The following is a 15639-nucleotide window of genomic DNA, read 5'->3' on the forward strand; positions in this document are numbered from 1 at the left end:
ATAACTGGAAGCCTGTATCTCCCACTCCCCTTCACCCATTTGCCTATCCTCCCCTGCCCCTCTGGCAGCCATCAGTTTTTCTGTATCTTCGGGTCTGTTTCTTCTTTTTGTTTGTTTATTCATTTGTTTTGCTTTTTAGATTCCACATATAAGTGAAATCATTGTCTTTCTCTGTCTGACTTATCTCACTTGGCATAATAACTTCTGGGTCCATCCGTGTTGTTGCAGTTGTCAAGATCTCATCCCTTTTGTATGGCTGAGTAATATTCCTGTGTGTGTGTGTGTGTGTACACACACCACATCTTCTTTATCCATTCATCTATCAGTGGACACTTGAGTTACTTCCATATCTTGGCCATTATAAATAATACTGCAATAAGCATAGGGGTGCATATATCTTTTCAAATTAGCGTTTTCATTTTCTTTGGGTAAATAGCCAGTAGTGGAATTACTGGACCATATGGTATTTCTATTTTTGATATTTTGAGGAACCTCTGTACCCTTTTCTACAGGGGCTGCACAATTTATAATCCCACCAACAGTGTACAAGGGCTCCCTTTTTCTCCAGTCCTCACCAACACTTGTTATTTTTTGTGTTTTTGATTCTAGCCGTTCTGATAAGTGTAAGGTGATACCTCATTGTGGTTTTGATTTGCACTTCCCTGATGATTACTGATATCGAGCATCTTTTCATGTGTCTGTTGGCTATCTGTATGTTTACTTTGGAAAAAATGCCTGTTCAGATCCTCTGCCCTTTTTTTTTTAAGTAGCTCCATGCCCAGCACAGAGCCCAACCTGTGGGGCTTGAACTCACAACCCTGAGATCAAGACCTGAGCTGAGATCAAGAATCAGGTGCTTAACTGATTGAGCCACCCAGGTGCCCCATGTCCATTTTAAAATCAGATTATTTGTTTTTTTGGTGTTGAATTGTGTAAGTTCTTATATATATTTTAGATATTAACCCCTTATCAGATATATTATTTTTCGAATATCTTTTCTCATTCAGTAGATTGCCTTTTCATTTTGTTGATGGTTTCCATCAGTATGCAAAATATTTTTATTTTGGTGTAGTCCCAATAGTTTTATTTTTGCTTTTGTTTCCATTTTACCTAGAAAAATGTTAACAACAGCTGATGTCAAAGAAATTACTGCCTATGTTTTCTTCTGGGAGTTTTACGGTTTGATATCTCACATAGAAATCTTGATTCCATTTTTATTTTATTTTTGTGTTTTGTATAAACAGGTAGTCTAGTTTCCCAGACCTGTCCAGTTTTCCCAGCACCATTTATTGAAGAGACTTTTCATTTTCTCATTGTATATTCTTGCCTCTTTTGTCATAGATTAATTGACCATATAAGTATGTGTTTATTTCTGGGCTGTTTATTCTGTTCCATTGATTTCTATGTCTGTTTTTATGACAATATTATGCTGTATTGATTACTATAACTTTGTAGTAAATCTTGAAATCTGGGAGTTCCAGCTTTGTTGTTCTTTCTCAAGACTGCTTTGACTATTGGAGGGGGGGGTCTTTTGTGGTTCCATGCAAATTTTAATATTGTTTGTTGTAGTTCTTTGAAAAATGATGTTGGTATTTTAGTAGAAGTTGCATTGAATCTATAGATTCCTTTGGGTTTGAACTATTCTTTAATCATGCATTTTATTGACAAAAATTCTGCATCGCAAATACTAGGTGAGTTTGTTTTAAAGAACATGGCACTTCTGACACCAGTTGTGTGGGTTTTTTCCCTTTATCAGTCAGTTTTTCAACTCTCTGGACACCACTTGGATGTCCTACAGTTCAATTCAATTCTGATACTAAGTACCTGGAATTAGTGCATACCTCACAGGTCTGGTCCTGGACCTCTGGTACTTCTGACCAATTGGCTGTAAATCTAAGGTTCCTGTGACCCCTCTAGGGGTTCGATAATTTGTTAGAATGGCTCACAGAACTCAGGAAGACACTTTAATTACTATTACCAGTTTATTTTTTTTTTATTTTTTTTTTAAGATTTTATTTATTTATTTGACAGAGAGAGACAGTGAGAGCAGAACACAAGCAGGGGGAGTGGGAGAGGGAGAAGCAGGCTTCCCGCTGAGCAGGGAGCCTGATGTGGGACTCGATCCCAGGACCCTGGGATCATGACCTGAACCGAAGGCAGACGCTTAACAACTGAGCCACCCAGGCGCCCTACCAGTTTATTTTAAAGACTACAACTCAGTAACAGCCAAATGGGAAGAGAGGCTGACGGTGGCGGCAGCAAGGGATCTGGATGGGCAAGGAGGGAGATGGTATGCAGAACTTCCATGCCATCTCTGGGTGCTCCACCCTTCTAGCACCTTGATGTATTCACCAACCTGGAAGCTCTCCAAACCCCATGGTTTAAGGGTTTTTAATGGAAGTTCCATTACGTAGGCATGGTTGGTTAAATAATTGGCTATTGATTGGCTATTGGTGATTAACTCAGTTTCAGGCCCCTTTCCCCTTCCTGGAGACTGTGGAGAGATGCTGAATAGTTCAGTCCTCTAATCACATCTTTTCCTCTGATTGGTAGGCTTACATTCTGAGCTTTGTAAAGGCCCACCAGAAGTCACCTCATTAGCATATGAATGAAAGGGGCTTATTAGATGAATAACAAAAGATGCTCCTTTCACCTACATCAGTAAGGAAGGATTTTTAGAAGCTCTTGTATCAGGAACCTGGAAGAAGACCAAATATGTATTTCTTCTTATAACACAATATCACAAAATTGTCCAATGAATTTATGTGATTGTTGCTGTCCCTTTCTTATGCATAGCTTTTTTTCTTTATTTTTGATCACTGTAATACTCATTTCTAAGAGTGTAAAAAGTGTCTTTTGTGGTCTCTATATATTTTACTTTTTAAAAATTGAACAAATAACATTGTAAATTTGAGGCATACATGTTAATTTGATACATTTATATATTGTAATATGATTGCCATTCCATTTCTGAACTTTCACTTAAGAGAATGTCCATCTTTCAAATCAAAATGTGTCTAAGTTTTACAGAGGTTGAAGGAAATTCTGTAATTACACAAAATTCTTATCACATTATTGGGGCTTTTGAAGGGGAGGACCTTTATCTTCTTTGGCCTTGATAAGGACTCCAAAGAGAAAGAATATTCAGTGTGTGAGCCAGTGATATATGTACTTTAGAATAGATACAGTGTATTTTTGGCTGAGTGCAATAACAAGATGTGTAAGAGGAAGAAGAGGGAGAAACTTAACATCATTTCACTAAAGTTTACCAAAGCCTTATTTGGAGATGGAGACAAGATTTGGTAAAGGTGATACCAGCCTCAAATTCCTCAACAACTAAAACATCTAACGTTGTCTTTATCATTTTCTCCTAGGTGATTTACTGTTCTTTTGGTGGAACATCCAAAGGACTGCACTTCAATAACTTAATAGTTGGACTTGTCCTTCTTACAAGAGGCAGAGATGAAGAGAAAGCAAAATGTAAGTACTTTTATTATCTCAAAATGATGATACTACATTTGTGTGCAGAATAATTTACCTGAAAATTCTTTTTTTTTTTTTAAAGATTTTATTTATTTGACAGAGAGACAGCAAGAGAGGGAACACAAGCAGGGGGAGTGGGAAAGGGAGAAGCAGGCTTCCCGCGGAGCAGGGAGCCCGATGCGGGGCTCAATCCCAGGACCCTGGGATCATGACCTGAGCCGAAAGCAGACGCCTAACGACTGAGCCACCCAGGCGCTCCTTACCTGAAAATTCTTGATGACAGTCAAAGCATTTGAGTTAATATTTCTCCAAAGAAAATATACAAGTGGCCAATAAGCACTTGAAAAAATGCTCAACATGATCAGGTATTAGGGAAATATGCATTAAAATTAGAGTGAGATACCACGGCATATCTACCAGGATGGCTGAAATAAAAAAGACAGATTAGGATTGGTGAGGATGGAAAAGTTGCAACCCTTATACATTGTTGCTGGGAGTGTAAAATAGTACTGTCACTTTTGGAAAACTGTTAGGTAGTTCTTCAAATTGTTAAACATTGAGTTATCATATGACCTGGCAATTCCACTCCTATGTATATATCCCGGAAAATTGAAAACATGTATTCATTAAAAAAATATGCATGAGTATTCACAGAAGCACTGTGCATAATAGTCACAAGATGCAAACAACCCTAGTGTCCATCAACTTATGCATTCAACATAAACAAAATGTGTATGTCCATATAATAAATTACTGCTTGACAATAAAAAGGAATAAAGTACAAATAAATGCTGTAACATGTGAACCTGAAAATATTATTGAAGTCATAAATGCCAAAGTAGGCCACGTAGTATGTAATTCCATTTATATGAAATGTCTGGATTAAGCAAATCCTTAGGCACAGTAGATTAGTGATTGCCAGAGGCTGGTGGAGGAGAGGAAAAATGGAGAACAACTGCTAATAAAGGTGGGTTTCTTTTTGGGATGAAAGTTTTATTGAAAATTTCCCAGGGGAGGGGCGCCTGAGTGGCTCAGTGAGTTAAGCTTCTGCTTTCAGTTCAGGTTATGATCACAGGGTTCTGGGATCGAGTCCTGCATCGGACTCCCTGCTCAGCAGGGAGCCTGCTTCTCCCTCTGCCCTTCCCCGGGCTTGTGCTCTCTCCTCTTTTGCTCACTCTCTCTTTCAAATACATAAATAAAATCCTTAAAAAAGAAAAAAAAAAGGAAAATTTCCCAGGGGAAGTAAAGGCAAGTGTTTCTGTTACATAGGATATATATAACACTTTGCTCCAAAAATTCCTAGGTTTTTATCCTTGGCCACTGGATGTTGGGTCTTTCTCTCTTCCTTCTTCCTTTTCTAACCTGCCTTCTGACTGCTTCCCCTAAGTCTCTCAGAATCTTCTCTCTTACCCCTGAATTTAGACTGTTCTTTTTAATCTTTTTCCTTTTTTATAGTTTTATTGAGGTGTAATTGACTTAAAATGCACATATAAAAAGTACAGATTTTGATATGTTTCGACACATATATGTACCCACATTATCACAGTTAAGATATTGAATGTATCCTTAAACCCAATTGGAATTTCACTGTGATCCTGGTTTTTCAAATTAGCATCCCTCTACCAACAAGTAGTGTGGCTCCAGGCAGCCAGTAATTAAAAATAACATTTTTGGGAGGCTCACAAACATAAACATATATTTAAATGTGTTTTTTTTTTTAAGATTTTATTTATTTCTTTGAGAGAGAGAAAAAGAGCACAGAAGCAGGCTCCCCTTTGAGTAGAGAGCTCAATGTGGGGCTCGATCCCAGGACCCCAGGATCATGCCCTGAGCTGAAGGCAGACACTTAACTGACTGAGCCACACACCCAGGTGCCCCTCTTTATTTTTATTATACCGTTGTATTAGTTTTCTAGGGTTGCCCTAACAAAGTACTGCATACTTTCATAAATGGCTTAAAACAACAGAAACTTAACTGTCTTACAGTTCTGTAAACTAGAAGTCCAAATTGAAGATGTTGGCAGGGCCCTGCTCCCTCTGAGAGAATAATGCCTTCAGAGGGATGGAATGTCTCTTCTACCTTTCTGTCTTCTATCTTTCCAAATAAGGTCCCATTCACAAGTACCTGGAGGTTGGGTTTCAACATATCTTTCTGGGAGATGCAGTTCAATCCATAACAGCAATATTTCAAACATACATATAATATGTACATCCACCCAGCTTTATTATTTCTTAACATTATATCATATTTGTCCCGGATCTTATTTTTTTAGGAAATAAAATAATACAGCCAAGGTGTGGTGCTCTCTCTCTCTGTATCTCTTCATGGTTCTGTCCCCATTCTTCCCTTCACAGAGGTACCCACTCTCATGGATATAGTGATCTTTCGTTCCTCATGTAGGTCTGTCTATTTATTTATTTATCTACCTATTTATTTATTTTTTAAAGATTTTATTCATTTATTTGAGAGAGAGAGAGAATGAGAGATAGAGAGCACGAGAGGGAAGAGGGTCAGAGGGAGAAGCAGACTTCCCGCTGAGCAGGGAGCCCGATGTGGGACTCGATCCTGGGACTCCAGGATCATGACCTGAGCCGAAGGCAGTCGCTCAACCGACTGAGCCACCCAGGCGCCTGAGAATCTTTTTTTTTAAAGATTTTATTTATTTATTTGACAGAGAGAGACACAGCGAGAGAGGGAACGCAAGTAGAGGGAATGGGGGAGGGAGAAGCAGGCTTCCCGCAGAGCAGGGAGCCCGATGCGGGGCTCGATCCCGGGACCCTGGGATCATGACCTGAGCCGAAGGGAGACGCTTAACGACTGAGCCACCCAGGCGCCCCTCATGTAGGTCTTTATACATTTATGACTTTTTATATACCCTTAAACATATCTTCACCTCTTTTGCAGATTTTAAACTTTTTAAGTAAATGGCATATGGTACAGATTATTTTGCAATTTGCTTTTTCCCTGAATATTTTTGATACTTATCCATCTTGAAACACTTAGTTCCTTTATTCTAACTGCTATATAGCATTTCATTGTGTGTGTATATCTCAGTTTACCTATTTTCTTATTGATAGACATTTATCTTTTTTTCCCTAAGTTTTGCTATTACTAATAATACTCCAGTGAACATTGTTGTATCTCATGCATATGGATGAAAGTTTCTCAAGGGTGGAAGTTGAGTTGCTTAGAATCTGAATTTCTAGCATATATCACCTTTGCTAGATTTGGCCAAGTTACTCTCCAAAATGGTTGCAATAATTCATACTTTTTTTTTTTAAGATTTTATTTATTTATTTGTCAGAGAAGAGAGAGAGCAAGTACAAGTGGGGGAAGCTGCAGGCAGAGGGAGAAGCAGGCTCCCTGCTGAGCAAGGAGCCTGATGTGGGACTCGATCCCAGAACACCAGGATCATGACCTGAGCCAAAGGCAGCCACTTAACCAACTGAGCCACCCAGGCAACCCAATAATTCATACTCTTATTAACAGTGTATAAAAGTTTCTGTTTCTCCCAATTTATTGCTGACACTTTGTCTTGTCACACCTAAACATTTTTGCAAATTTGGTGTGTTTGAAAAGCTATCCCATTGCTGTTTTAATTTGTATTGCTGGTTTTCATTTTCTTTCTTTCTTTTTTTTTTTTGGAATAAATTAAATTATATATTTATAAAGTGCTTGGCACTAGTAATCACTCAGTAATATTTACCTCTCACTTCCTTCCCTACTTCTACCAAAGTATATTTAATCTATGGTAAGTTTAATTTATTCTTTCTTTCTCCTAGACATTTTTAGTCTTTTTGCAAGTGAATCTGGGAGTTATGTTGTACGGGAAGAAATGGAAAGAATGCTCCATGTGGTGGATGGTAAAGTCCCAGATACACTCAGGAAGTGTTTCTCAGAGGTATATTTAAAGATTTACATTTCATCCCTACCTGCTACAAAGTATTAACTCTTAGATGTTTACGTGCAGCATATTCTTGACATTTTTGTTTTTAATGGTTGATGTTTCAGCTGTGCTCAAAGGTCCATGACACTTATTATTGCTATATTTGTGAATCTGAAAATTCCCAATTCTACTTAAAAGGCAAGTGTCTATACTTATGGTATAATGAAACACACTCTCACATTCTTACACCAACACACACTGGTGATCCTGCAGGAAGCTGAGCATAGCTCACATTGTAGTTTCGTTGCTTTTCATTGTATAAATGGCCTTGAGTCATTCTGTGACTCTGGGACCTGTCAAGGCTTATTTTATCATTTATTTAACTTAGCTGATTGCATAGTGAAATATTTAGGTCTGAAAAGTCTGTCATTTTTTCCTGTTTTCATAAATAATACATTTTCATTGTAGAAGACTTAAACAATAAAAAATGCATATCTTTAACAGAGAAAACTCTTTTTTTTCCTTCCTTTTCCTAGGTCTGCTAATATGGGAAAAGTCCCTAGAGATGGTAGAGTAAAAACCCTTTTAGAATTTTCTGATCCTTTCCTGCAGTGAACTCAATGCTGCATGATTTCTTACAGGTGGCTGTTTTACCTACTTGCATTTCACAGATATGACAGTCCCACTGCTCATAGTTTTATTCAGTTTAGTTTAATCACCTTCCTAACTGTATAGGGACTGATTGTCTATACTCCAGCCCTATGCATATATTTGGTTCTAACGTCTCTTTGGACCCTCTAGCTTTTCACTATTCTGTCTGAGTTTCTTCTGTGTTGGTAGCACCTGGGGATTTCCCTTTCTTGCTTTGAGCTTGCCTGTATGCCTGTATTTTGGTAGTGGTTATGGTGTTACAATTTACCCAGCATTTCTCTGTGTTTGGTATAAAAGGATTGGCTTCCTGCATTGACATATTGACTGGAAGTTGCTGTGATGGTATTTCAGTACTTCAAGACAAACTAAACTATGGTTTTTCTCTCCAGTAACAAATATTGTCTGGTCAAAAAAAGTCATCTAATCTTTGCAGGCCTGCTTAATTGGATTTTTCACAGAGATGTCAAATGCATTAATACTCTGCACATTTTGGGGGAGAATGTATATTTTTCTTATTTTAATGCGTTTTATGCACACATTCCCATTTTATAGATGGGAATTAAATGTTTCTAGTTTCTCTAAACCCAGTTCTCTGAAGTTCTCTAAAGTTTATGCACAATAGCAGGTACATGTATTAGATGATAATTAGTGCTATAGGGGAAAATTTAAGTAAAATAAGGGGGATAGTTAGTGATAAGGAGGATGTGACTGTGTAGATAATTTTGTGTAGGATAATTGGGAAAGGCTTGTCAGATAAAGTGACATTTGAACTAAGAATTTAAAGGAAGAGAGCTATAACCATGCAGATATCTAGGGGAAAGCATTTTTCAAGAAGAGAATACAGCGAAGGCCCTGCTTGACATGTCCAAGCAACAAGTAACCTGGAATAGAGTAAGAGAGTGGTAGGAAATGAAGTTACAGAGGTTGGGGAAGAGGGTGGGATAAAGTGGGGGAGATTATATATGACTTTGGAGGACAGTGTGAGTTCTTTGACTTTTATCAAGTGAGGTAAAACATTGGAACGTTTTGAGGAATGAATAGATGAGCGTTTTTTTGTTTTGTTTGTTTTTAAGATTATTTGAGAGCGAGAGCATAGAGGGGAGGGGCAGTGGGAGAGGGAGAAAGAGAATCTCAGCCTCTGCTGAATGCAGAGTCCACCCGGCTTAATCTCATGACCCCAAGATCGTGACCTGTGCCAAAACCAAGAGTCAGACACTTAACTGACTGAGCCACCCAGGTGCCCCAACATAAGGTTTTTTTTTTAACATGATCAGTTTGGCTCTTCTGTAGAGGGTAGACTAAACGGAGTCCAACTGAGTTATCTGTTAATAATCCAGGTAAGAGGTGATAGTCATGTAGATCATGGTATAACAGTGAGATGATAAGTTTTCAGATTCTGCATTTATTTTGAAGAGAGAATTGACAGGAATTTTTCTTGTATTGATTATGGTGTATGGCAGAGAGAAGAGGATGATTAAGGTGTTTGGCTTGATTTAGTAAGTGAATGAAGTTTCCTTTAATTACGATGGCTAAGACTATTAGAGGTTCAAGTTTGGGGTTTTGATATCAAGGAAGATTTAGGACATAATTAAATTTGAGAATCATTTTAGACATTAAAGTGGAGATGTCAACTATGCTTTTTGATATATGATTTAGAGTTCATGGGATAGGATTTGTTGGCTTATAGTTGAGGATGAGATCATCTTAGAGTGAATTTAGATAGAAAACAGATTGGAAGACTGAGTCCTGTATTCCAATGTTTAGAGATTAATGAGATGAAGAAGAATCAAAACAGGAACCTAAGGAATAACCCATAAGGAGAACCAGAAGAGAATGGTGTCCTGGAAGCCAAGTGATGAAAGTGTTTTAAAAGAAAGGAGTACTTGCATCAAATAAACTGAAAGGTCAAGTGGGTTGACCTTTGATCATTGAGAAGTGATTATTAGATTTGGCAATGTAGAAGAAGGTCATTGGTGTAGGTCCTGTGGAGTTAAAAAAAAAAAAAATCACTGGAGTTAGGATACTAAAAGAAGTTTGCTCATAAGAGGAAATTGTAAGGGGGAAAGTGGAATGTTAAAATTGCATTTAATGGAAAGGGAACCGTTATTATAATGAAAAGATCATAAGGCTGTTAGTAAGGTTGCGGTTAAGTGTTGTATGAAGGACAAGATCTTTGGAAGAGGAAAGATCAAAGAAATGAGAGGCCCTGGTTTTGGAATACTCATGAAGAAGCTATTTAAATCACTAGATGCTTGTGGTTGGTAAAAAACCAACCCTGTAAATGGGCTAATTTTTTATCTGATTCAACTACTTGATGTATTTACCTGCTGTAATTTCTGAGTAATGTGTCTGATTATGTCCAAACCCTTGCTTTTCAAGTTAACCATGTTTCAGTATGAATCTACTTGTATTAGAATGGACTTATTTAGACCTCCCATAACAGTGCTTTGTGTTGTTTTGGGGCAATCCAAAAAAAACCCCCAAAACTATAAAGAGAAGCACTTTAGCTAAAAGATGTGGACCTAGCACCTAGATTTAGTGACATGGAATGGGTTTCAGCTTTTTCTATCTTGTACTTTTATTAGCCTTGATGAAGTTTTAAAGGAAACCACATAGGAGTTGTATTATTCTTTTCTTACTGAATATTTTCTTTGGTTGTCAATTTTTAAGGTAGAAATTCATATTTTGTATTGTTCTTTAAAGATGTATCAGTTTCAGGAGCCTGTTCATTTTTAATTGCTCCATGTTTCTGGAATTTTTTTTCTAAACTGCTATTGTGACAATTTATAAAAGGTAATTTTCTGTTTGCTGCCCTTTTTAGAAGATGTCCATGACTCAAAAACATAAAAAGTCAGGTTTAACAGATGGAATTTTGGTGTTACCAGTATTGCAGTGATCTGAATGGACAGATAGATTTCAGCGCCTATTTTATATTTCACTGAGTCAGCCAACAAGTGTGGTGTATAGCTTAGGCTTAGAAGATTTGGACTACCTGGGTTCAGTCATATCCCTGTCACTGTATAACCTTAGATTATTTAACTTTTTAATGCCTCAATTTTCTCTTGGGTGAAATAGAGATGATAATAGTATCTCCTACAGAGGGTTACTTTGAAGATTAAATTAATATAAAAATGTTTAGGGGTGCCTGGCTGCCTCATTTGGGGGGAGCTTGTGACTCTTGACCTCAGGATTGTGAGTTTGAGCCCCATGTTGGGTATAGAGATTACTTAAAAAGAAAATCTTAAAAAAAATTTTTTAGAACAGTGCTTAGGGAATTGTAAATAATATTAACTATATGGGAAGGTGGTAGAAGTGTCTATTTTAACTGGCAGCTTCTCTCTTTCTTAGTACATGAGGGTGCATTTTATAGCAACAACATCTTAGCTTCTCTGAAACCAATGATGCTACATGTTTCGCTGTATCTAAGATCCCATCAATTGTAAGATGTACCTGTATGTATTACAAAAAAAGAAAAAACCTGCCAGTTATAATTGAAGGATGCTATTGATATTAAAATTCATCCCAATGTTAGAGATGTTAACATGTGTAAAAATGTGTGTGAGCTTGTGAGATATATACAGCTAATCGTCTTTCTAGACTAAATGTGGGAAACAGAGAAAGAATATGGGTATGATCCCTAATTTCTACACATGCTGGCAATGTCCTCACATGTCCCTGCAGCAACTCTGAATGCCACATTCTTCCATTCAGAAAAACAAGACTGTCAATGTTGTTTTGAGGTTTTGGATTATACTGTTAAGTCTTCTGAAACTACTAGGCTAAGTATATTGCTGTACTTAATAGGATGCTGCCAAACAATGTAGAAATTATTTCTACCATATATCTCTTTTAGGTTGTGAGTTATTTGTATTCCTTAATATTTCTATCAGGATTAGACCTGATAGGCTCCTGAATGTCTTTCTTCATTGTATTTCCAAGTGGGTTGCTTCTTTTTTTCATAGAAACATCTGGCCCTCATTCACCCTAGGTCCTCTTGTCTTCCAGACAAAGAAATTGACTTGCACAGCTAAGTGATGTTCTTTCTCTGCTCAGATACTTTTTTTATCCAGAGATTTAGAAAACAAAATATTTGATAAGAAAGCAAAGAAATAGAAATGTACTTGTTTCTTTTTGTATTCTAGTTGACTTATGAATACATGTATTCAGTGATGCCTTCTGGAAGAGGGCCCTAGGATAGTTATTTTTAATTTGCCCATGAAATTTAGAAGAGTATTTTAATACCACACATATTTAATTAAAATATGCTAATTATGACAGATTAGTAAAAGATTGGCCTTCTTAAATATAGAAAAAAATGCAGTTACTGATTTCAGGATATACCTTAGTAAATAAAATTTGGCTTATTAGTAACAATGCGCTGCTTTAATTAATTGATGAAATAATTTACAACTAGCATATAGATTTTATGGAAATGGAAGTTCTTAAATACAGTTATTTTTGAAAGCAGTTTGATTTCCAAGTGTACAGCCTGTAGTGTTATTTAGATAATCCTAAATGTCAGCCAAAGGTAAATGTCAACAAATCGCAGATTTCAGGTTGTGCAAGTTCTAAGTAAGATACCTTAAAATTTGACTAAACCTATCGTTTTTTTTTTTCTTTTAATTTTAGGGTGAAAAGGTAAACTATGAAAAGTTTAGAAATTGGCTTCTTCTAAACAAAGATGCTTTTACCTTCTCTCGTTGGCTACTATCTGGAGGTGTTTATGTGACCCTCACTGATGATAGTGATACTCCCACTTTCTACCAAACTCTAGCTGGAGTCACACATTGTAAGTAATGGCATTTCATTGTTTTCTATTCACTTTTTAATACAATTGCCTGGTAATACGAGAATATGGCTATTAAGGAGAAATTTATTGTCAGTGGTTTTTTTCTTCCAAAGTGTAATAAAATAAAAATACTCTGGAGCATTTGGTACATAGCTGAAAAGGAAAACTCTTGTTTTTTCTCTACTCACCAAATATTTTTGTAGTTCACATGTGTGGGGTTTTTCCCCACACAAAGCAATTCCCCAGTGTTCTTTATATACCAAATGGGTGTTCTATAGTTCAGTTCATTTCTCACATACTGTCTACCTGGGGGTTAGCATAGATACCACAGGTTTAGGGCTCAGTCCCATAAGACTATCCATCTGCTGCCCACATCAGAGGCCAATCACAAATCCCGGTTGTCACCAGTGCTTCTGATCAACCAGCTCTGAATTAGATGATCCCCCTCCTTGGGTTTGATAATTTGGGAGAAGAGCTCATAAAACTCAGGGAAACAGTTTATATTTACTGACTTAATATATAATAAAGCATATGTTAAAACACAGATGAAAAGCCAGATGAAGAGATACATAGGGCAAGTCTGGAAGGGTCCCAAGCACAGGAGCTGGGATGCGCCAATCCTTCTGGCATGTGGATATGTTCATCCAACCAGAAGCTCTCCAAAGCCCATACTTTTGGGATTTTTATGGAGGCCTCATCACATATAGGTATGATCAATTATTAACTGAATTTCCAGTCTCTAGCAAATGGGGAGTAGGGCTGAAAGTTCCAAGTTTCTAATTATGGCTTGGTCTCTCTGGTGACCAGCCCCCATCCAGAAGCCCAACAAGAATCACCTCAAGCATGGGTGCCTGGGTGGCTCAGTTGGTTAAGCGACTGCCTTCGGCTCAGGTCATGATCCTGGAGTCCCGCATCGGGCTCCCTGCTCAGCAGGGAGTCTGCTTCTCCCTCTGACCCTCTTCCCTCTCGTGCTCTCTATCTCTCATTCTCTCCCTCTCAAATAAATAAATAAAATCTTAAAAAAAAAAAAAGAATCACCTCAAGCATTAGAACAAAAGACTGCTATCACCCAGGAAATTACAAGGGATTTAGGACTTCTTTGTCAGAAACCCTTATCATTCAGGAAGTTATAAGAGTTTGGCCAAAGACCAAATATTAGGAACCAGGGGCAGAGAAACCAATTTCATACTATTTCACAATAGCCCTCTACTAATTGTCCTTAACCAAGAGGTTTAGTTTCCTAAAGTTGCTGTAACAAATTAGCACAGTTCTGGAAACTGAAATCAAGGTGTTAACACATTTCCTCTGAAGGCCCTAGGAAAGAATCCTTCCTTGCCTCTCCCAGCTTCTGGCGACCCCAGGCTTTGCTTGTGGCAGTGTAACTCCACTCTCTGCCTCCATCTCCCTGTGGCCCTCTCTATATCTCTCTGTGTCCTCTCCTTTTCTTATAAGGATGCTAGTTATTGGATTTAGGGCCCAGCCTAAATTCAGGGTGCTGAATTCATTACATCTACAAAGACCCTATTTCCAAATAAGGTCACATTCTGAGGTTCCAGGTGATCATGAATTTTTGAGGGATAGCATTGAACCCACCACTGTGGGTACAGAAAAGTACCTGCACTGGGCTTTTGCTAATGCTACTTCTTAACCCTGGAATGCCTTTCCCTTTCCTTCTCCCTATAAATCCTGGTCATCTTTGAAGACTTAAATCACATGCCCCTTTGTTTCCATGAAACCTTTTCTTGCCTTCCTGTGAGAAATCATCTGTCATTCCTCTGAACTCTCGTAACACCTTTATGTACACTTCTTGGATAAGCTTACCACTTTCCATCTTTTATTGTAATTATTTATAGCATTCTATTTATGTGTACATGTCATCTCTCTCTTTTTTAGAGAGAGAGAGAGAACATGCGAGTGGGTGGGGGAGGGGCAGAGGGAGAGGGAGAGAGAGAATGCCAAGCAGGCTCTATGCCCAGTGTAGAGCCTGTGTACATGTCATCTCTCTTAAGTCATAGAGTCTATATTCTTTCCTTTTTCTCCCTCTGTGCCAAGCCTTAAAAATAAGTATTTGTTGACTGAATAGAGTACCTTGGATGTCACATACTATTTGTATCTGTTGCTTTATGGAACTATGACTGGCTCTTAATTATACAGCAGCTACTTTTCTGCCCATTTTCGTTCCATTCTTACCAGAAATTCCGATAAATTCTGGCATGAATCGGCAATGAACTTGATTCTACTACTTTTCAGTGCCCTTGTCTTTATTTTTGATAGGAAGCCTCTTTAAAAAAAATTGTTTTGCATAAACAATTAGGGAATCTTTTATATTCACTGTAAGCTCTAACTTACTTTAATATTTAAATTGTCATTCTTATGGATATTTTGCTGAACTTTTGCTTTTATTTGTGATTGTATGGTAAATTATTTTTCTGTTAATATTGGCTAAGTGTGACTACTTTCTTTTAATGACTTATGTTAAAGAAAAAGTTATTCTGACACTTGTTAAAATGGTAAGGAAGACTCAAATCCAAGACTTCTGCACTAGTGAATTGCTAGAGGAGAGAGAGATTGGTCAAAACTCTCTAACGAGGACAAATGAGGAATTGTAGCTGGGGAGTGAGGCAAGGTGGTCAGTGGAGGGAAAATTACTAAGAAGAGATGTCAAAGGTAGGGGGAATTCTTGCTAAAGGCAAGCCAAGGACTTACTCATCAAAGGTGGGGTATGAGGAACTTGATCAGATATCCAGGGTAGGCAGACAACTTGGCAGGATTCTTTGCTAAGACTGGATTTGAGCAGACCAAAGAAATACTTCTTTGCCCTCAAAGCCCA

General features: G+C 37.6%; 1 protein-coding gene across 6 annotated transcripts in view; it reads left to right on the forward strand.

Annotated features, from left to right (window-relative positions):
• The window catches only part of USP32 (ubiquitin specific peptidase 32), a 214187-nt gene that overhangs the window by 102343 nt on the left and 96205 nt on the right, over positions 1-15639 (forward strand). For 4 of the 6 annotated variants that reach the window (XM_028109328.2, XM_028109329.2, XM_028109330.2 and 1 more), the window contains exons 3-6: positions 3375-3480; positions 7266-7384; positions 12650-12809; positions 13355-13516. In XM_028109328.2, the coding sequence (XP_027965129.1) occupies positions 3375-3480; positions 7266-7384; positions 12650-12809; positions 13355-13516 (547 nt within the window). The remainder of the gene's footprint in view (positions 1-3374; positions 3481-7265; positions 7385-12649; positions 12810-13354; positions 13517-15639) is intronic. The other 2 variants (XM_028109332.2, XM_028109333.2) reach the window with 1 other exon arrangement.

Source organism: Eumetopias jubatus, unplaced genomic scaffold, assembly GCF_037043125.1.
Source record: "Eumetopias jubatus isolate StellerSeaLion01/CBP00866 unplaced genomic scaffold, mEumJub1_p1.0 scaffold_10, whole genome shotgun sequence".
Classification (NCBI taxonomy): Eukaryota; Metazoa; Chordata; class Mammalia; order Carnivora; family Otariidae; genus Eumetopias; species Eumetopias jubatus.